General features: G+C 29.5%; 1 protein-coding gene across 1 annotated transcript in view; it reads right to left on the bottom strand.

The window, feature by feature from the left end:
• Positions 1-18,697, bottom strand: part of LOC111636470 — a 46,213-nt gene extending 27,516 nt beyond the window's left edge. The window contains exons 1-8 of the mRNA XM_023381729.1: positions 18,592-18,697; positions 14,489-14,579; positions 14,173-14,319; positions 10,547-11,141; positions 10,422-10,475; positions 10,146-10,194; positions 4,920-4,957; positions 2,531-3,326 (exon numbers count right to left, since the gene is read on the bottom strand). Coding sequence (XP_023237497.1) covers positions 2,531-3,326; positions 4,920-4,957; positions 10,146-10,194; positions 10,422-10,475; positions 10,547-11,141; positions 14,173-14,319; positions 14,489-14,579; positions 18,592-18,593 — 1,772 coding nt within the window. The 5' untranslated portion in view covers positions 18,594-18,697. The remainder of the gene's footprint in view (positions 1-2,530; positions 3,327-4,919; positions 4,958-10,145; positions 10,195-10,421; positions 10,476-10,546; positions 11,142-14,172; positions 14,320-14,488; positions 14,580-18,591) is intronic.
• Between the last annotated feature and the right edge of the window lie 7,191 nt (positions 18,698-25,888).

Here is a 25,888-nt window from a genome sequence, read left to right on the forward strand (position 1 = left end):
CAGACCATCGGCGGACGTCTTATAGAGCTGGTAAATGCTGATTGGTGGAATCCAATGCTGTTTCAATCCTATAAAAGCATTGAAGTTCTGGCGGGAAGATCAGTTTGCTTCGGACATTAGGAAGTGAACTCACGCTGACCTTAGTTCGCCTAAGCTGTCTTAGAAGATTGCCTCATCTTGTTGTATTGTTGTGGACTTTGAATTTGTACGTCGCAAGGTGTTTTTCCGATGGACCTGTTGCAGTGGATGATTACTTTGAACTTTGTTAATATCTAATGTTTGTAATTCTTATATGTGAACTTTAGTTGTAACTGTACATATGTTTATTTTCAATATACATTAAGTTTTAAATTTAACTGACTCTGAAGTATATTTTGAAGTTGACTCTGTTAGTTTTAAATATTTTTAAAATATGAATAGATTTATTTACTAATTTCATTTTTATGATTTATCTATCAATATACACTTTTAATATTAGTTTAATTCATCACTCTGTATTTATATATTTATATCTTCTAATGGTTAAAATTAAAATTTTATACTCAAAAATATTTTTAATTTCAGAAAAATAAAATTTATAGTAAAAACCAAGACATTTAAACCATTTCTACTCTTTAAATTTATATCATCATCATTATTTCTTTTTTAAAAATAAATACAGTGGGTGATCAGTTTACGAACATAACCCGTTCCAAGACTTTGTTCGTTATCCGAATTGTTCATTAACCGATTATTGATTTACTATAGGTTTTTATGGGAATTTGATTAATTCATTATGGAAAAAATAAAAAATATATACCTTTTTACTGTTTATTTATATGTAATAGTAAAAATACATATATATGCAGTCTTGAATTTTTATTAGTCATGATTTTTCTGTTTGTGGGGGTTAAAGAATCTGTCCAAGTCGATTGCTTTTCTCTTTTCTTCAGAATTTTTTGGAAGTAATTAATGGTATTGTAATTGTAGAGATCCCCAACCCCCATTAACCTTATTCTGGTTTGGATGCCACTTATATGATCATTGTTCTGCCATCCTCCAACTTCTTCAAAAGATCTTTAGTAGCAGATGTCAGAATTGGTCCTCTTTCATCGTTTTCTTTTTCAAAAGAAAACACATCTTGCTGAGTTTCTTGGTATTCTTCATTTGAGAGTTCTTGGAGTTCTGTTGTCATCAGATCAGTTTCAGGTTCCATTGTGAGCCATTATTTCTCAGATGTGATTTTCGTTACTGCATTAGCAGCTTGATATATCTTTCATAGCTAAGATTGTGCTTACTGTAGACCTGTTCAAGCCATACCGCCTAACAACATCAGACATCTTGTGCCCACTTTCTACCTTGGCTATTATATCTTACTTGGTTTCTATGATGAGCAAGTTCTTGACACTCCTCTTTTTAGGCTCCATAAAATTATCAGTTTCTTTTTTAAATAAAAAGTTCAGAAAAGCACTTACAAAAATTCAGAGAACCGAAATCAACTAGCCCACAAAAATTCATTTAAATGCAAGGCCCAGATAAAATTCAAAATTTGATATTAAAACATTAATGAATATCCGATGAGACAGTTAAACTTTCACCTTTTGTATGTAAACCCCAAGCAAAACTTAACAAGTGCCCGTCCGACAGTCTCACGAAGACTATAAAAAATTATTTGTCAGAAAGGTAAACAAAAAGCTGAAATTACAAGGGAGAGTTTCAAAATTCGGAGGAATACTATCTGATCGGTATCAGGTTGAGCATCAATGTTGACATCTCCAGCACTCTGAAAGGTTTTGAATTGTTACCTGAAGACAAGGGAAAATCAATCAGTATTCATTATTTTCCATCGCTTCTTTTTATGTTTTTTCAGTAAAGTATTCATTATCCAAACATGTGTTTATTGTCCAATCATAAAAATTTTTCACAAAAATGTTCATTATCCGATCTGTTCGCTATCTGAACTGTTCGTTAACCGATCACTCACTGTAGTCTTAGATAAAACAAAAGATTAACCTATATTGCCCCATAATTAACATTAAGAGAAAGGTAAAATAAAATATGTTATTTGAAAACATTTCAAATTTATTTATTTAATTTTTTTTAAAATTCTTTTCATCTTGAGAATAAATTAGGGCAAAAGCAAATACTCTTTTGAAGTAACTTGTGTATCTGAAAAATTATTGCATTATATTTTAAGAAATCAATGAAGTCAAAATTAGGTGATGAATAAAAAGAAATTATGAGACTAGTGTACAATGCTTAATTTAAAACATATATATTTGTATTATTAAAGTAATTCTTATTTAACATAACTGTTGACAAAAATAATGTAAATGATAATTTTTAATTACAAATAATAAAATTACTAACATTAATTATTAAAAATAAATAATAACAAATGTGTTAATAAATTCTTAAAGTGTCTTCTGTTTTCAAAACTAAATATTATGAACTCAAGCAATTATTTAAATTAATTTCAAATTTATAGTGTTTATGATTATGAATATTATTTCTTCACTAAATTATTTTTTTAAAAATAAATTTCAATTACCTATTTCTAAACTTTTTAAGATGCTTAGAAGGAGATCTTGATCTTGATCTTCTAGGAAGAGCATAATTTAATGGACTTCTGTTTGGAGAATTGTTCTCACTACTAGAATGATATTTTCTTAATTGAAAGTCAGAGAATTTTGAACTTGAAACTTCAAAATTTTGTTTTTCCAATTCATCTGGTAAATTTTCAAGGAAATGCTTTGTTTTTTCTATCTTAGATATGATCTGTAAATTTTCTTTGCTACTACTTACAGATGGAAACTTAGTCTCTATTTCATTGCAATTTGAATCAATGCTATTCTCTACTAACTTTGATACAGAATAATCTACTGAAGATAAAGGCACATTTGTTGTTTTGTTTATTTGGCTCTGTATTATTTCATTATCAACACATTCTTCAGAAATGTTTTTGTTTTCTACCATTTCATGATCATCTATGTTAATATCCATTTCTTTTTCTTCCATTTCAATTTTAGAACTAATTCCAAACTGTGGCTTTAATTCTGTTAAATAATCTGGTATCTTATTATAATAAGTTTCAGTGGAACAATAATCATGGTCAGCACTAGAAAATATTATTTTCTTTGCATTTTTAACAGAATCTTTATTAGGAGAACTGGAAGAAGGCATATTTCTTTTCAAAGGAAGCAAATTCTGAAATTTTGTACAACAATCTGAAACTAATTTATGAGGTGAAGTTGAATTTAAAACTGTCTCATGAGAAATCATAATTGTACCACGTGCTGGAGTCATAGATGATTTAATTCTTTCAATAACAGATGAAGCAAGTGTACCTGTAAAAAATTGAAAAACAATTAATATCATATTAATAATAATAACAGTATTAACATTATTCATAAATTATTAAACTGAATTATTTGATATATCAATAAAATAATAGTATAAAATCTACATCCTAAGTAAGCTATAAATTATAATGTAGAAATCCATATACAAATAAAAATATAACTATTAAGAAATATTAAAATGACAAAATATAAAAAATTTACTATAATTTCCTGCAAATAATATTTGGATTATCTGCATTTTAAAATCAATTTGATAAGGGGTATGGGTTATCTATCAATTTTAAATTGTAATTACAACCTCACCTAACAGCATTCCCTTTTTCTAAACTTAAGACCCTCTTTTAATAATCACGAAATATCTTTTATGTACCATATATATTCATCTCCATTGTGGTCTTTCTGAAAACTATCAAAAAAATTTATAAGTATGCCTCACTTTTAGTTTTTTTTTTCCTTTTCTATATGTCAATCCAATTTCAAATATCACTAGTCATACAAACTTGTATCTTGAAAGCTGATAAATTCTGTTAACTCCCTTTTATATATACAATATAATGACTCACAAAGAACTATTTAGAAGCCAACTGTTGATTTAGTGTTTGTTCTCTACAGTGAATAAAAGCTAAGTAATCATTTCTCAAATCTGTTGCTGGCTATCAGAGTCTACATACAACTTCAAAATATAAAATCAACAATTATGACATTAATGACAATTATTTTATTTACCACTTATTTATTCTAGCTGTATATAAAAATCATTTTCACTAAGAACAATACTAGCCACATTGTCACACCAAACTTGTCTCATCTGATAACATAAGATTATTATTATAAGAAATGTATGGCCAAGACAATATAAACAAAACATTTACACAACTACCCAAACTGCACAAATCAAAACTGAAACCTAATACATAAGATAGTAAGTTTAAAGAAGCCCATCATGTGGTGAAGAGGGCAGATGGAACAGATAACAAAACAATAATGAGAAAAAAATGCCATGGTGAAAACATCATTCTTGTGCATTTTTCCTTTTTAATATGAAAATAGTATATAGCCTATGTTTATCTGGAAGTAATAAGCTATCCAATAGTGAAATTTTAAAAATAGGTTTGGTAGATTCTGAAATTACCTCTAGCAAATAAATAAATAAATATATATATATATATATAACTGATATAGATTTAGTATAGATATAAATAGTCAAGTGATAGTATAATATAATATAGCATAATAAATAAGATAGTAAAGCAAAGTACAGATATAAATTTGACTATTTCCACAGCTGAAAAAAAAAAAATTTATTTGCAAACTGATAAAGATCATATTAATGTTTAACAATCTGAAAAAATGGTTTTAAGCATTTACACTAGAATAAATCTATTTTCTTAAACAGGAATAAATTCTTAAATAATCATATTGAATTAGACTACATAAAGTTTTATTAAGTCAATTAAAAATTATATTAATATGCAATAATCTATGTCTTTAAAATAAAATTGACTCATTAAAATAAACTAAACCAACTATTTCAAAATTATTCATTAAAAATATTCATTTATTATACTCATGTTTTACCTTTTGGAGTAAACTCACAATCTGCTGACATTTTTGATCTGAAAACAAAAACAATTAGTTTCAATATCATTTTGTTCAAATAAACAACAGATTATTATTAAAATGATACTAGCTGTTACCTGCGGCTTCGCTCGCATAAATTTTGCAAGCAAACCCTATTTACATTCAATATTGCAACAACCATAGTAATTGTTATTTAACACCTACTGCTGAGAATGATGAGAATTGCTGAGAATCAAACAAACTGTTTTTAATTTGATAAATTTTCTGGAACATTTACAATCGTTCTATAATCAAACCAATATGCAATAACAAATTTGAATTTAAAACGGCTCGAACATTTGATTAAAAAATCGAAATATATGAAAATATTTATAACAATGTCTGAAATGTTATCAATTTAATACCTAAGTACTCAATGAAGACTAAACGTAATTAAAAACAAAAAAAATTGCATCTAAAATAGTACAGTAGAAGCAGTTCTTCAAGTTAAGCCTTAATGCTTCCTCTCTCCCCCACGGGGGAATTTTGAAAAATCCCTTCTTAGCATACATTTTCATGATGTACCCTAAATGTGTACCACATTTCACCTCTAGGTTCTGGAACTTTCTAGAAAAAACTGGAACATTCTCATTGAAGCATTACACATTTTCGAAGTCAACCACTTTCAAACCCCATATCTCCCACACCCCTATAGCTATCGAGATGCGACCACCATAGTGCACAATGGGAGATTTGGGCCTACTACCACACACAAACACCATTCATGTGCGATGTGTAGTTTTGGCTGCAGAGTGACATATAGGCACAAGCACATCCATTTATATATATATATATATATACAAAAAGCAAATAGAAAACCAATGAAATAAACAAGTATTAAATATATATCTGTTCAAAAACTATATGACTCCATTAGTTAAGTATTGTAAGCATTAAGAATACAAAGCTAAGAAGTTTTCTTTGAAGCTTTTATCAATATTAAATAGTTTTTAAGATGTTTTGTCTCATCACAACTAAAAAAACAAATTTTTCAAAATAAACTGATTTGAATAAAAAGTTTTCGAACATACTCAAACTGCACTATTTGAATGTTTGAAGATAGTACATTACTGAAAATTCATGTTTTAAGGCATAAAAACAAGTTAAGCCAACCTGTTAGAATAAAAAGTCTATAATGGACTAACTGTTCTTTATTACAAGTTGTGAACCGAAGATGAAATGAAACATCTCAAAAAAATATTTAACTTTTAAAACCTTCAAAAGGACTCCTTAACTTTTAGCATTCTTAATATAAACATTAATTTATAATATTTAAATATATAATTATTTCAATTATCATCTGTATTTAATTTCATATATTGTACTATTATTATTTGATATATAATTTAAAAATCGTAATTGAATTTTATCTTGGCAACTTTTATTCAATTTCAACATAATTGAAGATTTTTTCTATCATTAAAATTTTATATAAAAAACTTTATAATGAAATTATTATTTACAATAACTTTCTAATTCAAACTTACTTTATATAATAATACTTATAAATACAAATAATTTATAAATTACTACTTAATTAGCATTTCAAAAATTTATAAACAATTTATAGATACTGTATAACAATAATAAATTTCATTGCTCCCTTCAAAATGCAAAAATTGTCCAAACATCTGGTCTAAAGGTACACATACATATATATATAAACAATATCTGATAGCATACAGCTTTGGTATTACAATGTATCAGGTTTAGTAGAGTTATTTGTTTATATATATGTCAAATAAAAATAATATCAGACTGGAAGTCCGGGTAGCATAATTGGTAATGCATCTGCATGGTAAGTGGAAGTTGCAGGTTCGAGTCCCACTCCAGGCTGATTCTTTTCTTTCAGTAGATCTAAATTCTAATTCAAACATTTCATCTCAAACACTTCCATTTAGTTCTAAGCAAAAATCCAACATCTTATAAAACTTAAATTACTAATACAGTGAAACCTGTTACGGCAACCACCCACAGTTCCTTCAAAAAGTGGTCTTTTAGACAAGTAGTCGTCCAATACAAATGATGCTGTAATATCATATTTCTGTACGTATTTTGTGCACTTTTCAGCCATTTCCACTAAGCAAAACGTGGGCAAAAGCAAGCAAAGTTTTTCAACAATAGGGCTATGTTGGTAATGTATTTTATTCTTATCGGATAACTCGATTTACAGGAGTCATCGTGATTTTACAAGACAGACTTAATACCAATATTTTAAAGATTAATACAATAGTCGCATTTTCTCTATTATAATGCACACTTTCTTTTTTCCAACTTAATTAATTCAACTTGGTTGTTTTCATTCACTTCATAGTTATGTGTATTATGTCATTGATATACAAGCACATCATATCTCTACATCACTTTGGTTTTGGTATTTGTTAGTTTAATCTTATTTTAACTTTAAAAATACTGTATTTTTTAAATATTTTCTTAAGTACAATAAGAAAAATTATTAATTAATAATAAAACAATTTTATTATTTTTTCTCATTATACAATTTCATTAGATTCTGCGATTGTCATTGCAGAATCAAAAAAGGAAGGTTGCCTGTAAAACTGATTTTTGCATTAATGCGTTTATTGTTTTTTGAATATTTTGTGAGCAAAAATTACTTGGATATTATTTTTCTAAAAATATCGTGGAAATAAGGTAGGTTGATACAGAAACTATTTATCGCACATGTACTGTATCAAAAGCTTCAAAATAAATAAATAAATAAATAAAAATAAATTTTATCAAATGATGAGATCAGCTGATTAACTGTATCATGTACAATATTTTATACCCCCAAGGAAAATACTGTAGGTCTATGGTAAAATCAATTTCGTTTTCCCATAAACTTCACAACATAAAAACTTTATGTTGTGATAACTTTAACACATCTAACGACAGCACTTTGCATTTCTTTCGTTTTTTGGACAATTTCAAACTGAAGTGAATTTCCTTTGTTGCTAGAGTAATTCATTAACACCTGCACCTAATTTCAAGAGTGGGAGAAGTGCCCAAGGTGGGTTTGAACAAGAGTTTAGACTAATTCATTACATTAGGCGAGGGGAAACATTGTTGAACAATAGTTTAGACCAGATATATTCATGGAAGTGGTTACTTATTACAGTTGTTGTATGCTGTTTCGGACCAAAAATCGATGCCTGCGGTTGTGTTACACAGATGGTCATTTAATACAGGTAACTTATACAAAGACTGTATGGATAAACTATTTGGTGCCAGAAATTTTTGCCCATTTTGACAGGTGCCCATTGAATGCAGGTGGTCGCCTAAGCAGTGTTCACTGTATATACATTTATTCTTTAAATACATGAAATACATGTTTCCATTAAAATTTGCTGTTGAATATTTATTGTCATTCAATACAAAAATATGAAATTATCATGACCATACTATTGAAAAGGTATTCCTATATTACATTTTAATTTCTTGATATGTTCATACATACAATTTATTATGTTTATGATTTTTATATGCCTAAGACATAAAAAGACAGTCGTAGTAATTAACAAACAACTCTACTAAGCCTGTTACATTTAATACCAAAGCCAACCACTATCATATGCTATCAAGCTAAAAATGGCTATAATATTAATATATTACCAAATAATTTGAAACTAGAGGCAGGTGTTAGGCACTATCTCTTAATAGATGTAATAATTATAATTTTTAGTTAAATAATTTAGATCTACTGGAAGAAAAGAATCAGCCCAAAGCGGGACTCGAACCTGCAACTCCTGCTTACCATGCAGATGCTTTACCAATTATGTTACCTGGACCTCCAGTCCAATCCCATTTTCCAGTATATATAACATTATGCTATAACCATCGTTGGTTACTACAATGCCAGCTGGGGACACATCAAGTGTCCTCATCCTGTAAACTCCCACATAAGGCACTCAACCAGCCATTGTATATGCCGGCAAAGTATATATATAAACAATACCCGATAGCATACGGCTTTGGTATTACAATGTATCAAGTTTAGTAGAGTTATTTGTTTATATATATGCCCATCTTCCAGTATGTTATATACTGAAAGACAGGATCAGACTGGAGGTCAGAGTAGCATAACTGGTAATGCATCCACATGGTAAGCAGGAGTTGCAGGTTCCACTCTGGGCTGATTCTTTTCTTCCAGTAGATCTAAATTATTTAATTAAAAATTATAATTATTAAATTTATTAAGAGATGGCACCTAACACCTCCCTCTAGTGTCAAATTATTTGGTAATATATTAATATTATAGCCATTTTTAGTTTGATAGCATACAGTAGTAATTAACATTAAATCTTACTAAAACCAATAATCGGTATTAAATAATCGTAAAATGTACTGCGAACGTTTTCGGTTCCTTCCCTAGGACCTTTCTCAAGCAGCGATTCGTCTTTAGAATAACCTTGAACGATATTTATTGGTCTTCGTTCATGGTTATTCTAAAGACGAATCGCTGCTTGAGAAAGGTCCTAGGGAAGGAACCAAAAACGTTCGCAGTACATTTTACGATTATTTAATACCGGTTATTGGTTTTAGTAAGTGATATTTTTATACTAATTCGGTATTTGAAGATTCTTTAACATTAAATCCTTACATAGAAAGCAAATACAATTAAACCTGTCTATCTCAAAAATGTTATCTCAAAATTCATTTCTTCCTCTGCATTTTCAGCTTAAATTCAATATATTTTTCATGTTTATCTCAAATAATTTTCTCCCGAAACCTCTATCTCAAATTATGGACTTAAGTGTCAATTACAACTACATTTTGATAGCATAAACATAGTTGAGAAACACCTCTTGCAATAGAGTACATAGTTTCAATTAATGCTGCTTTTCTCTGATTGGCTATGAGTTTGGTTTCCATTTTATTAATTAAAGTCAGTCATCAGAAATTACTGACAAATTATTTCTCTTATGTAAAAAATGTTTTATTTATATCTAATACAAGTGTATAAAGTGTATACTGTATTTGCTATTATATTAGTGAAATACTGTACCTCCAATCAAACTTATTACTGTTTACTGTGTAGAAACCTCTATATCTTGAAACCTGCCTATCTCAAATTTTTTTTCTCCTTGTTAGATTCAAGATAGACAGGTCCAACTTTATTAGAAATTTTAATATATCCATTACTCTAAATATGATATTGCTTTTTAGTACATTAAAAATACAAACCTAGAAAACTCTTTATTTTCATTTTCTTCATCTTTATGTTCATTTGTTTCTAAAAAATAAATTGTATTGAAAAAATATAAATACAAATTTTTAAATTATTTAATAAAACTATTCAAATATAATAATAACATATATCTTTCAATATTCAATTTCAAATTCAATATATAACATTTATCTTTCAATACTGAAGATAAATAATAATAATAACAATTTCTGATATAAGTAATAATGAATCTACATCAGTTAAATAAAATAAGAATAAAAATATTAACTTGCCTTGTGTAGCTTCAAACTGTTCTAAGAGACTATTTAAATCTGGTGCTACAAGAACTAAAGTTCAGAATTTTTTAAAATTTACAATAAATTCAAATATAAAACGTATGAAAATTTACGGCTTTTACCTGTTTCATTACTTTTTTCAGAATCATATAAAGACTGTTCATTTTCATCAATCCTATTATTTTCTAAATCATCTTTATTGTTGTTAAATGTATTTATTGGCAAAGTTCTACTTTCCTGACTGATTAGTTTTTGTTCATTATTATTGCTTTTCAATATCATACAAGATTGAGAATTGTCTTTAATATTATTATCGTCATCTACAGTTACAATATCAATTTCTTCATCATCATCTTCAACTCTTGATAGTTTGATTATCCTACCCAACTCAGAACTTTTGTTATATATATGTATTTTATCATTTTTATAATCAATACTATCAATATGAAACATTTTTCTGTCAATCCCAAACTGTACAATCCCAGCTGTCATAGCACTATTCAAAATTAAAGCTGTTTCACCATTTGTTTTGGTATCTGTTACCTTATTTGTTTCTGATCCACAAGTTGATGAATTATTTTCACTATAACAATCATCATCATCCTCCAAAAGTGGGCCTGCTAAAATATCTAGCTGATCAGGCCACACTTTATTCAACTGAAATTTCCTCATTTCTGATTTGAAGTCATTATATTTATCACTGTTAATATGATATGGCTGCAAGAGAAATGATAAAATATTATGTTTAATATATAAATATTAACAGCAAATTTTAATATTTAAATAAATCTATTTAATATAATCTAATACTAAAATAAATTAACACTTTTAAATGTGATGCTGTTTTTAATCAAGAAAATTACTTTCAATCACTTTAATTATATATATAAAAAATTAATTAACCTTAGAAATATTCTAAATAAAATACAAGATAAGTGAACTGTCAAATTCAAAAGAAAATAATCAAACTGAAAAATTTCGAAATTATTTTCATTACTTTTTGTAAACATTGGGCACAGTGTAAGGTAAAGTGCCTTTAATACAGCTGAATAAGCAAGTTTGCTCGAGTAAATGGCATGCCAGGGTCGGGTACTCATGTTCTGTTGCTATCCTCTGAACCATGTACTCAAGCAACACCAACGCTTGGAACACACCTCCACCACGAGTGGTAATGCCAACCAGAAACCTCACAGTTCCCCACGTGTTCCCATCACGTTTAACCCGTATCTTAGAGCAGTACATACACAGACAGCCAGCAAGCATCGGGAACAGATAGCGTACAGGAGATGTCCCATGATTTTCGATATCCTACATAATAAAAAAGACCCTCCAGATCACACCAGGCTTCCCTGTGTTTATTCCATTCCACTGAAAGACAACAGGTGGGGCAAGGACTTATTATACATCAGTTCTACCAAGTGTTCCCTAAGTACCCATGTAAGGGAACACCGAGCAGATATCCAGCATGGGTGGTTCACCACTGCACTTGCTACGTATGCATCCGATCCAGATGTCAAGGCGCACTTTGACAGAGCTACAGTCATCATCAGCACACCCCATCAGTACCACCTTAAATGGCTAGAATCCATAGCCATTTACAAAACAGGCCAAGTAGCCACGTGCGTCAACTGGAAGGAGGAGCTAAATCTGTCGCTGGCCTGGCAGTTCCTTCTGGATGTCGACCCATGGCTACCTCGACCAGCTCATGACCACGTCAAGCAAAACTGACTTCGTCAAAATGACACTCAATTCCGTCGAATTCCACACGCTCCGTTCGGAAGCATTCTTAAGCTAGTTGACCTGAGGAAGAACTGCAAGATAGTTCGAAAACGTTTGTCACCCACTTATATTTCTTATACGTGTTATGCACCAGTAACAGGTTCAGGAAAGTGAGGATTTTGCTCCGGTGCTGAAGTTAGAGTGAACTTTGTAGCAATTAATTTAGGTAATTGAGGCCTTTTTTGAAAATCATATGTCAAAGTTAGTTGAAAATGGGTTTTTATTGCATCTGGCAATTCTAATGATGGATGATTTGCACATGAAATATTATGCAACAACAGTTAATGCCAACAGAAATATTCCACATGAAAGATTTTGAGATTTTACAAAAACCACACATCAACAGATAACATCAAGATTTATTCACAAAAACAGCAGATGTCTCTGACAGTTACTGTTTTTGTGATAAAGGTTGACTTACAAGATGAACAACTACATTGAAAGGTATTCTGAATCACAGTAGCCTCAACATCATTTGAAAATGTCCAATATTGATGAGTGTTTGTAACCAAGAAAGAAGAGGAAATTATTTGAGAAGCAAAAGTTCATGGTTTTAGCCACACAAACCACAAAAGGAAAGAAATAGAAAAATTTGTCATGGTTCCTGATTGAAGGTATTCAAATATCACCCATTTATCAAGTAAAAGTTGAATCTTAAATCAGCAAGGATTATAAAAGTCACTGAAGATGAAGAGGCTGTTCAAATACGTGACAAACATTCTGGACCAAACAAAAATATTCTTATTAGAAGCTGAAAGAAGTGGATCAATAAGTTGACATTGCCACAAGCCTACAATGATCCAATTCCTATACCGGACAAGAAACTTGTGGACTGCTGAAATAGTCAGCTTTCCTGTAGTAGGCAGAGAATAAGTAGTTCTACAAAAGTTTGTCAAGTTTTGCAGGTGATAAACAATGTGTGGACATTGAAAAGGAAGACAACAGCTGGGACAGCAAGGACTCAGAAATGATACATGCAAACTTTTTCATGCAAAAAGAATTATGAGAGTCAAGTTTCTGAAAAGAACAGCTTAAGTCAGTTACCAAGAATTTAATTTTTCTTGGGTCCTGTCAAAGGCAATATTTTGGAAATAAACCAAAAGCCTCAGAATAGCTCACTGTTTTGGCAAATGGGAACAAGAGATGACCATGTGCAATGGAAATTAATAGAAATTATTTTTTTCCAATTTTTTCAACAGTATGGATTTTGACATATATTGTTTTTGCAAAAAAAGGGTTCAATTACTATTATTTACATAATATCCTAAAATAATTACTGACTGAATTAAATTTGAAGTTTCAGTTCAAACATTAAATACTTAAAAATAATATTTTTGTTTAACACAAATTCATTTATAAATATTCTACACATTAATTTGTTATAATATCTACACCTTATCCTTCATAAATTTTAATACAAAAATAAAGAAAATAAAGAAATAAATAATTTCTTTTAAATAAAATAAAGAAAACAATTCTTTTAAAATAAAGAAAACAATCTTAATTTTTCATAATTATTATAGATCAGGGCTTCTTAAACTATGGGTCGTGATCCCATTTGGGGTTGCTTAGCGAAATCTTGGGGTCGCAAGATTTTAATGCAAAATAGTGAAAATAATTCATGAGAGTTTGAAAATGGCAGGTTTTGTATCATAGGTTTCATGAGTTGTGTTTTGTGTCACTTCTGGTGCAGCAAGACAATGATTCAGCAACAATGATTGTAGTGTGAACTAGTGTAGTGTTGTCATTTTTCCGTTGTCTCTGTTCCATTGTAACACAAGAATGAACTGTGGTAGTACACTATTATTGTTTTTGCAAATCTGTATATATATCTTTATTTTATATTTTTTGGGTCACAAAAAAAATCACAATCATAAACGGGGTCGTGAATAAAAAAAGTTTAAGAAGCCTTGTTATAAATCATCACTTTTGAATATTTGCAACACAAAAAAAAAAATTTTTATCTTACCTGAGAATTTTCTGTAAAATTCACTTCATTAGTAAGTGATTGATTAGAAAATTGGTCGAAATTGTGGCAACATATTGTATCAGATAATGACTGATTGAAAATATCAAAAACTGTATCTCTGCTTTCATTACTTAAAATATCTTCCACCTATTTGAAAAGGTAAATATTTACTTAATACACAACTGAAAATAATTACTAAAATAAATTCTATACTATTTTTCTTACTTTAGAATTTCTACATTAGTCATTTAATTACATTAAAATATTTAGAATGCAAAAATAAATAATACTTTAAAAATTTTCTCTAATTATTTACTTGATACAAAGCTGATCCTGAGACATATGATTCAATAGAAGTTTTATCAATAATTCTTTCTGCATTGTCATGTGGACCAATCAAATTGCTCCTAATAGTAAATTATAAAAATACAAATATTTTAAAAATATATTTATGTTATAAATTATTTACTTAATTATATTAAGATATTTAATAAATTTTAAAAATTCTAAGATAAAATATAGCATAGATATTCAGTGAGAAAACATGCTATGTTATCAACATTTTCATCCCATCAAATAAATTTAGGGCACAACCGACTGTATATCTACACCAAAATGGAAAAAGATAGCTACACTATTGTAAAATACTTTTATGTAAAATACTATCAAAAAAATAGTAAAATATGAATTATTATTCATCTGTTGTTGCTTGATAGAGCCATTAAAAATGTAAATGTTATTTCATAGTGGCTTGAGACAATACAGAAATAAATAGGGTAAGAGAAAAAGCACAGTATCATTCAGATAATGTAATAGGGAAAATAGCAATATTGAGCAAACAATTGGCAGATACTTTCTGAAATTATTCATGTATACTGCACATTTACTTTAATGTTTTACCATTTGATTACATACACAGCAAGTTTCACTTTATCATCTTTCAACAAATAAAAAAAATTATCACTCTTATTCTCATTTTGTTTAAAATGGTAACAGAGTATTACTTCAGAGTTAAATTTTATAATACACTTCTTTAAAAAGAAAACATTAACGTGCACATAAAATTAAATTGAATAAAATATATTTAAAGAAATGAATTCAAATACTATGTAAAATATATTCATCTCCAGAAGCANTTCTAAATAAAATGTAAATCAATATTCAATCATTATCTGCAGTTTATAGATACTTTCTACCTAATAACAATAATTCTTTGAGACTAAAATTAACAGCAGAAAAATGTAGACAGAGCAAATTTCATTGGATGGTTACTTTAAAGAATATACTGTATCATTAAATCTCTTAAAATTATGTCATAAAAGAAAAACCTAGATTATTCTGAAGATTAGAATAAGATTAAGTCTAAAAAAAGAATTTAATCTTTATGATCCTTGTACACAAATATGAATTTTTAAAAATTTATTAAATAAAGTTTATTAAATAAAAATCAGAAATAGACCAATTTTAATGTTAATATATTCTTGGCCTTTAGTAAATAAGAAAATTATTACTCCTATAATGAAAAATAACTAATTTCATACATTCTTATTGTGGAATAAAAAAAATTTAAATTTTAAGTTTATTAACATATACTACCTTACAATGTATTTTCTGCATAATTATTCTTCATTAAAAAAGTTCACAATAAAAAGAAAACATTCATTCTTCTTTTAATACAGATTTTTTTAACATGGAATATAGAAAATAATCCATATTTGAAATAAATTTACATTCTTACATAGGAAATTCAATAATAAATGCAATAAGCAACAAAATCATTTACATTTATTTTATCATTTTAAATAAATGTATGAAAGTACAAAATTTGGTTAACTAGTTTAAATTTAAAACAATTCAATTAAAAAAAGTAAAAATAATTAAATGGTTGCAGTTTAAATGCATTTATCAGAGTTACTCATAAGCTGTACATTGGATGAGTTTTTGTAAGTTTATAAAACAATTAAGAAAAAATTGTTATAGAAATAACCCAAAGTAATCAACTATAATAGCTATACTATCATTCAGGAACATATATCTTTGATATATATATATATATCTATCAAAGNGAACCGAAAACGTTCGCAGTACATTTTACGATTATTTAATACCGGTTATTGGTTTTAGTAAGTGATATTTTTATACTAATTCGGTATTTGAAGATTCTTTAACATTAAATCCTTACATAGAAAGCAAATACAATTAAACCTGTCTATCTCAAAAATGTTATCTCAAAATTCATTTCTTCCTCTGCATTTTCAGCTTAAATTCAATATATTTTTCATGTTTATCTCAAATAATTTTCTCCCGAAACCTCTATCTCAAATTATGGACTTAAGTGTCAATTACAACTACATTTTGATAGCATAAACATAGTTGAGAAACACCTCTTGCAATAGAGTACATAGTTTCAATTAATGCTGCTTTTCTCTGATTGGCTATGAGTTTGGTTTCCATTTTATTAATTAAAGTCAGTCATCAGAAATTACTGACAAATTATTTCTCTTATGTAAAAAATGTTTTATTTATATCTAATACAAGTGTATAAAGTGTATACTGTATTTGCTATTATATTAGTGAAATACTGTACCTCCAATCAAACTTATTACTGTTTACTGTGTAGAAACCTCTATATCTTGAAACCTGCCTATCTCAAATTTTTTTTCTCCTTGTTAGATTCAAGATAGACAGGTCCAACTTTATTAGAAATTTTAATATATCCATTACTCTAAATATGATATTGCTTTTTAGTACATTAAAAATACAAACCTAGAAAACTCTTTATTTTCAGCACATGTACTGTATCAAAAGCTTCAAAATAAATAAATAAATAAATAAAAATAAATTTTATCAAATGATGAGATCAGCTGATTAACTGTATCATGTACAATATTTTATACCCCCAAGGAAAATACTGTAGGTCTATGGTAAAATCAATTTCGTTTTCCCATAAACTTCACAACATAAAAACTTTATGTTGTGATAACTTTAACACATCTAACGACAGCACTTTGCATTTCTTTCGTTTTTTGGACAATTTCAAACTGAAGTGAATTTCCTTTGTTGCTAGAGTAATTCATTAACACCTGCACCTAATTTCAAGAGTGGGAGAAGTGCCCAAGGTGGGTTTGAACAAGAGTTTAGACTAATTCATTACATTAGGCGAGGGGAAACATTGTTGAACAATAGTTTAGACCAGATATATTCATGGAAGTGGTTACTTATTACAGTTGTTGTATGCTGTTTCGGACCAAAAATCGATGCCTGCGGTTGTGTTACACAGATGGTCATTTAATACAGGTAACTTATACAAAGACTGTATGGATAAACTATTTGGTGCCAGAAATTTTTGCCCATTTTGACAGGTGCCCATTGAATGCAGGTGGTCGCCTAAGCAGTGTTCACTGTATATACATTTATTCTTTAAATACATGAAATACATGTTTCCATTAAAATTTGCTGTTGAATATTTATTGTCATTCAATACAAAAATATGAAATTATCATGACCATACTATTGAAAAGGTATTCCTATATTACATTTTAATTTCTTGATATGTTCATACATACAATTTATTATGTTTATGATTTTTATATGCCTAAGACATAAAAAGACAGTCGTAGTAATTAACAAACAACTCTACTAAGCCTGTTACATTTAATACCAAAGCCAACCACTATCATATGCTATCAAGCTAAAAATGGCTATAATATTAATATATTACCAAATAATTTGAAACTAGAGGCAGGTGTTAGGCACTATCTCTTAATAGATNTTTCCTGAATATTTGGTATATATATCAAAGATATATATTTATGACATTTACAAAGTCTATGATATATATTAGACTTTGAAAACCTTATATACAAAAGAAAACAGAAAAACCAATTGCTTAATGTTGGAAGCTTCCCATTTCAACTGAAATATAGTCTGAGAAAATACTAATATTCACTTGTTCATCTTCAAAACTAAACATGCTTTTTCTAATATTGTATTTTTTCACTGTTTACATATAACAAAAATCACAATATAATGTTTTACTTTCTTAAAAATTATATTATTCTGATTCCTTAATAGTTGAGAATATCTATATAATTTTCCGCCAACAATTATATTATATTACAGATGTTTATTATATTTTATATGTTATTGATAATATGTAAATAGTAGTACATAAAATAATATGATTTCAGTGTAAGGACTTTTCTAAGATAAAGATAAACATAAATAAAATGTAGTTTTAAAAGAATTTATAACAATATAATATTTTTGAACCGTTTATCGTAAGCATGGTTGCAGCTATTTTACCACATTTTACTTAATCAACCACACCCACACGTGAGCAATAGCTCTAATTAATTAACAAAACTTTATCCGAATCAATCATAAATATTTTAATACGTTAACTTTTCATTTACTTACATTCCTATCTAACGGAAATCAATTAAAGTTTACAAACTTTCTATTTTTTACAAATGACGTTTAAAACTCCTAAGAATAATTTTACTAAACACGTGGTTTACACTGATAATACGAAGTTGCCAACCTATCGTTAAACCTATTATCTGCATAAAATTTTAAAATAGTTAATTCTATTAACATTAATTAATGTTTATATTTTATATATATTTTTAGAAACTTGATATAAGAAAATAGTCAGTTTATTTTAAGATNAAATACAAGATAAGTGAACTGTCAAATTCAAAAGAAAATAATCAAACTGAAAAATTTCGAAATTATTTTCATTACTTTTTGTAAACATTGGGCACAGTGTAAGGTAAAGTGCCTTTAATACAGCTGAATAAGCAAGTTTGCTCGAGTAAATGGCATGCCAGGGTCGGGTACTCATGTTCTGTTGCTATCCTCTGAACCATGTACTCAAGCAACACCAACGCTTGGAACACACCTCCACCACGAGTGGTAATGCCAACCAGAAACCTCACAGTTCCCCACGTGTTCCCATCACGTTTAACCCGTATCTTAGAGCAGTACATACACAGACAGCCAGCAAGCATCGGGAACAGATAGCGTACAGGAGATGTCCCATGATTTTCGATATCCTACATAATAAAAAAGACCCTCCAGATCACACCAGGCTTCCCTGTGTTTATTCCATTCCACTGAAAGACAACAGGTGGGGCAAGGACTTATTATACATCAGTTCTACCAAGTGTTCCCTAAGTACCCATGTAAGGGAACACCGAGCAGATATCCAGCATGGGTGGTTCACCACTGCACTTGCTACGTATGCATCCGATCCAGATGTCAAGGCGCACTTTGACAGAGCTACAGTCATCATCAGCACACCCCATCAGTACCACCTTAAATGGCTAGAATCCATAGCCATTTACAAAACAGGCCAAGTAGCCACGTGCGTCAACTGGAAGGAGGAGCTAAATCTGTCGCTGGCCTGGCAGTTCCTTCTGGATGTCGACCCATGGCTACCTCGACCAGCTCATGACCACGTCAAGCAAAACTGACTTCGTCAAAATGACACTCAATTCCGTCGAATTCCACACGCTCCGTTCGGAAGCATTCTTAAGCTAGTTGACCTGAGGAAGAACTGCAAGATAGTTCGAAAACGTTTGTCACCCACTTATATTTCTTATACGTGTTATGCACCAGTAACAGGTTCAGGAAAGTGAGGATTTTGCTCCGGTGCTGAAGTTAGAGTGAACTTTGTAGCAATTAATTTAGGTAATTGAGGCCTTTTTTGAAAATCATATGTCAAAGTTAGTTGAAAATGGGTTTTTATTGCATCTGGCAATTCTAATGATGGATGATTTGCACATGAAATATTATGCAACAACAGTTAATGCCAACAGAAATATTCCACATGAAAGATTTTGAGATTTTACAAAAACCACACATCAACAGATAACATCAAGATTTATTCACAAAAACAGCAGATGTCTCTGACAGTTACTGTTTTTGTGATAAAGGTTGACTTACAAGATGAACAACTACATTGAAAGGTATTCTGAATCACAGTAGCCTCAACATCATTTGAAAATGTCCAATATTGATGAGTGTTTGTAACCAAGAAAGAAGAGGAAATTATTTGAGAAGCAAAAGTTCATGGTTTTAGCCACACAAACCACAAAAGGAAAGAAATAGAAAAATTTGTCATGGTTCCTGATTGAAGGTATTCAAATATCACCCATTTATCAAGTAAAAGTTGAATCTTAAATCAGCAAGGATTATAAAAGTCACTGAAGATGAAGAGGCTGTTCAAATACGTGACAAACATTCTGGACCAAACAAAAATATTCTTATTAGAAGCTGAAAGAAGTGGATCAATAAGTTGACATTGCCACAAGCCTACAATGATCCAATTCCTATACCGGACAAGAAACTTGTGGACTGCTGAAATAGTCAGCTTTCCTGTAGTAGGCAGAGAATAAGTAGTTCTACAAAAGTTTGTCAAGTTTTGCAGGTGATAAACAATGTGTGGACATTGAAAAGGAAGACAACAGCTGGGACAGCAAGGACTCAGAAATGATACATGCAAACTTTTTCATGCAAAAAGAATTATGAGAGTCAAGTTTCTGAAAAGAACAGCTTAAGTCAGTTACCAAGAATTTAATTTTTCTTGGGTCCTGTCAAAGGCAATATTTTGGAAATAAACCAAAAGCCTCAGAATAGCTCACTGTTTTGGCAAATGGGAACAAGAGATGACCATGTGCAATGGAAATTAATAGAAATTATTTTTTTCCAATTTTTTCAACAGTATGGATTTTGACATATATTGTTTTTGCAAAAAAAGGGTTCAATTACTATTATTTACATAATATCCTAAAATAATTACTGACTGAATTAAATTTGAAGTTTCAGTTCAAACATTAAATACTTAAAAATAATATTTTTGTTTAACACAAATTCATTTATAAATATTCTACACATTAATATAACATTTATCTTTCAATACTGAAGATAAATAATAATAATAACAATTTCTGATATAAGTAATAATGAATCTACATCAGTTAAATAAAATAAGAATAAAAATATTAACTTGCCTTGTGTAGCTTCAAACTGTTCTAAGAGACTATTTAAATCTGGTGCTACAAGAACTAAAGTTCAGAATTTTTTAAAATTTACAATAAATTCAAATATAAAACGTATGAAAATTTACGGCTTTTACCTGTTTCATTACTTTTTTCAGAATCATATAAAGACTGTTCATTTTCATCAATCCTATTATTTTCTAAATCATCTTTATTAGAAGTTTTGTTGTTAAATGTATTTATTGGCAAAGTTCTACTTTCCTGACTGATTAGTTTTTGTTCATTATTATTGCTTTTCAATATCATACAAGATTGAGAATTGTCTTTAATATTATTATCGTCATCTACAGTTACAATATCAATTTCTTCATCATCATCTTCAACTCTTGATAGTTTGATTATCCTACCCAACTCAGAACTTTTGTTATATATATGTATTTTATCATTTTTATAATCAATACTATCAATATGAAACATTTTTCTGTCAATCCCAAACTGTACAATCCCAGCTGTCATAGCACTATTCAAAATTAAAGCTGTTTCACCATTTGTTTTGGTATCTGTTACCTTATTTGTTTCTGATCCACAAGTTGATGAATTATTTTCACTATAACAATCATCATCATCCTCCAAAAGTGGGCCTGCTAAAATATCTAGCTGATCAGGCCACACTTTATTCAACTGAAATTTCCTCATTTCTGATTTGAAGTCATTATATTTATCACTGTTAATATGATATGGCTGCAAGAGAAATGATAAAATATTATGTTTAATATATAAATATTAACAGCAAATTTTAATATTTAAATAAATCTATTTAATATAATCTAATACTAAAATAAATTAACACTTTTAAATGTGATGCTGTTTTTAATCAAGAAAATTACTTTCAATCACTTTAATTATATATATAAAAAATTAATTAACCTTAGAAATATTCTAAATAAAATACAAGATAAGTGAACTGTCAAATTCAAAAGAAAATAATCAAACTGAAAAATTTCGAAATTATTTTCATTACTTTTTGTAAACATTGGGCACAGTGTAAGGTAAAGTGCCTTTAATACAGCTGAATAAGCAAGTTTGCTCGAGTAAATGGCATGCCAGGGTCGGGTACTCATGTTCTGTTGCTATCCTCTGAACCATGTACTCAAGCAACACCAACGCTTGGAACACACCTCCACCACGAGTGGTAATGCCAACCAGAAACCTCACAGTTCCCCACGTGTTCCCATCACGTTTAACCCGTATCTTAGAGCAGTACATACACAGACAGCCAGCAAGCATCGGGAACAGATAGCGTACAGGAGATGTCCCATGATTTTCGATATCCTACATAATAAAAAAGACCCTCCAGATCACACCAGGCTTCCCTGTGTTTATTCCATTCCACTGAAAGACAACAGGTGGGGCAAGGACTTATTATACATCAGTTCTACCAAGTGTTCCCTAAGTACCCATGTAAGGGAACACCGAGCAGATATCCAGCATGGGTGGTTCACCACTGCACTTGCTACGTATGCATCCGATCCAGATGTCAAGGCGCACTTTGACAGAGCTACAGTCATCATCAGCACACCCCATCAGTACCACCTTAAATGGCTAGAATCCATAGCCATTTACAAAACAGGCCAAGTAGCCACGTGCGTCAACTGGAAGGAGGAGCTAAATCTGTCGCTGGCCTGGCAGTTCCTTCTGGATGTCGACCCATGGCTACCTCGACCAGCTCATGACCACGTCAAGCAAAACTGACTTCGTCAAAATGACACTCAATTCCGTCGAATTCCACACGCTCCGTTCGGAAGCATTCTTAAGCTAGTTGACCTGAGGAAGAACTGCAAGATAGTTCGAAAACGTTTGTCACCCACTTATATTTCTTATACGTGTTATGCACCAGTAACAGGTTCAGGAAAGTGAGGATTTTGCTCCGGTGCTGAAGTTAGAGTGAACTTTGTAGCAATTAATTTAGGTAATTGAGGCCTTTTTTGAAAATCATATGTCAAAGTTAGTTGAAAATGGGTTTTTATTGCATCTGGCAATTCTAATGATGGATGATTTGCACATGAAATATTATGCAACAACAGTTAATGCCAACAGAAATATTCCACATGAAAGATTTTGAGATTTTACAAAAACCACACATCAACAGATAACATCAAGATTTATTCACAAAAACAGCAGATGTCTCTGACAGTTACTGTTTTTGTGATAAAGGTTGACTTACAAGATGAACAACTACATTGAAAGGTATTCTGAATCACAGTAGCCTCAACATCATTTGAAAATGTCCAATATTGATGAGTGTTTGTAACCAAGAAAGAAGAGGAAATTATTTGAGAAGCAAAAGTTCATGGTTTTAGCCACACAAACCACAAAAGGAAAGAAATAGAAAAATTTGTCATGGTTCCTGATTGAAGGTATTCAAATATCACCCATTTATCAAGTAAAAGTTGAATCTTAAATCAGCAAGGATTATAAAAGTCACTGAAGATGAAGAGGCTGTTCAAATACGTGACAAACATTCTGGACCAAACAAAAATATTCTTATTAGAAGCTGAAAGAAGTGGATCAATAAGTTGACATTGCCACAAGCCTACAATGATCCAATTCCTATACCGGACAAGAAACTTGTGGACTGCTGAAATAGTCAGCTTTCCTGTAGTAGGCAGAGAATAAGTAGTTCTACAAAAGTTTGTCAAGTTTTGCAGGTGATAAACAATGTGTGGACATTGAAAAGGAAGACAACAGCTGGGACAGCAAGGACTCAGAAATGATACATGCAAACTTTTTCATGCAAAAAGAATTATGAGAGTCAAGTTTCTGAAAAGAACAGCTTAAGTCAGTTACCAAGAATTTAATTTTTCTTGGGTCCTGTCAAAGGCAATATTTTGGAAATAAACCAAAAGCCTCAGAATAGCTCACTGTTTTGGCAAATGGGAACAAGAGATGACCATGTGCAATGGAAATTAATAGAAATTATTTTTTTCCAATTTTTTCAACAGTATGGATTTTGACATATATTGTTTTTGCAAAAAAAGGGTTCAATTACTATTATTTACATAATATCCTAAAATAATTACTGACTGAATTAAATTTGAAGTTTCAGTTCAAACATTAAATACTTAAAAATAATATTTTTGTTTAACACAAATTCATTTATAAATATTCTACACATTAATTTGTTATAATATCTACACCTTATCCTTCATAAATTTTAATACAAAAATAAAGAAAATAAAGAAATAAATAATTTCTTTTAAATAAAATAAAGAAAACAATTCTTTTAAAATAAAGAAAACAATCTTAATTTTTCATAATTATTATAGATCAGGGCTTCTTAAACTATGGGTCGTGATCCCATTTGGGGTTGCTTAGCGAAATCTTGGGGTCGCAAGATTTTAATGCAAAATAGTGAAAATAATTCATGAGAGTTTGAAAATGGCAGGTTTTGTATCATAGGTTTCATGAGTTGTGTTTTGTGTCACTTCTGGTGCAGCAAGACAATGATTCAGCAACAATGATTGTAGTGTGAACTAGTGTAGTGTTGTCATTTTTCCGTTGTCTCTGTTCCATTGTAACACAAGAATGAACTGTGGTAGTACACTATTATTGTTTTTGCAAATCTGTATATATATCTTTATTTTATATTTTTTGGGTCACAAAAAAAATCACAATCATAAACGGGGTCGTGAATAAAAAAAGTTTAAGAAGCCTTGTTATAAATCATCACTTTTGAATATTTGCAACACAAAAAAAAAAATTTTTATCTTACCTGAGAATTTTCTGTAAAATTCACTTCATTAGTAAGTGATTGATTAGAAAATTGGTCGAAATTGTGGCAACATATTGTATCAGATAATGACTGATTGAAAATATCAAAAACTGTATCTCTGCTTTCATTACTTAAAATATCTTCCACCTATTTGAAAAGGTAAATATTTACTTAATACACAACTGAAAATAATTACTAAAATAAATTCTATACTATTTTTCTTACTTTAGAATTTCTACATTAGTCATTTAATTACATTAAAATATTTAGAATGCAAAAATAAATAATACTTTAAAAATTTTCTCTAATTATTTACTTGATACAAAGCTGATCCTGAGACATATGATTCAATAGAAGTTTTATCAATAATTCTTTCTGCATTGTCATGTGGACCAATCAAATTGCTCCTAATAGTAAATTATAAAAATACAAATATTTTAAAAATATATTTATGTTATAAATTATTTACTTAATTATATTAAGATATTTAATAAATTTTAAAAATTCTAAGATAAAATATAGCATAGATATTCAGTGAGAAAACATGCTATGTTATCAACATTTTCATCCCATCAAATAAATTTAGGGCACAACCGACTGTATATCTACACCAAAATGGAAAAAGATAGCTACACTATTGTAAAATACTTTTATGTAAAATACTATCAAAAAAATAGTAAAATATGAATTATTATTCATCTGTTGTTGCTTGATAGAGCCATTAAAAATGTAAATGTTATTTCATAGTGGCTTGAGACAATACAGAAATAAATAGGGTAAGAGAAAAAGCACAGTATCATTCAGATAATGTAATAGGGAAAATAGCAATATTGAGCAAACAATTGGCAGATACTTTCTGAAATTATTCATGTATACTGCACATTTACTTTAATGTTTTACCATTTGATTACATACACAGCAAGTTTCACTTTATCATCTT

The sequence above is a fragment of the Centruroides sculpturatus genome, unplaced genomic scaffold (genome assembly GCF_000671375.1).
Source record: "Centruroides sculpturatus isolate CEXI.00-Female unplaced genomic scaffold, Cexi_2.0 scaffold964, whole genome shotgun sequence".
Taxonomy (NCBI): domain Eukaryota; kingdom Metazoa; phylum Arthropoda; class Arachnida; order Scorpiones; family Buthidae; genus Centruroides; species Centruroides sculpturatus.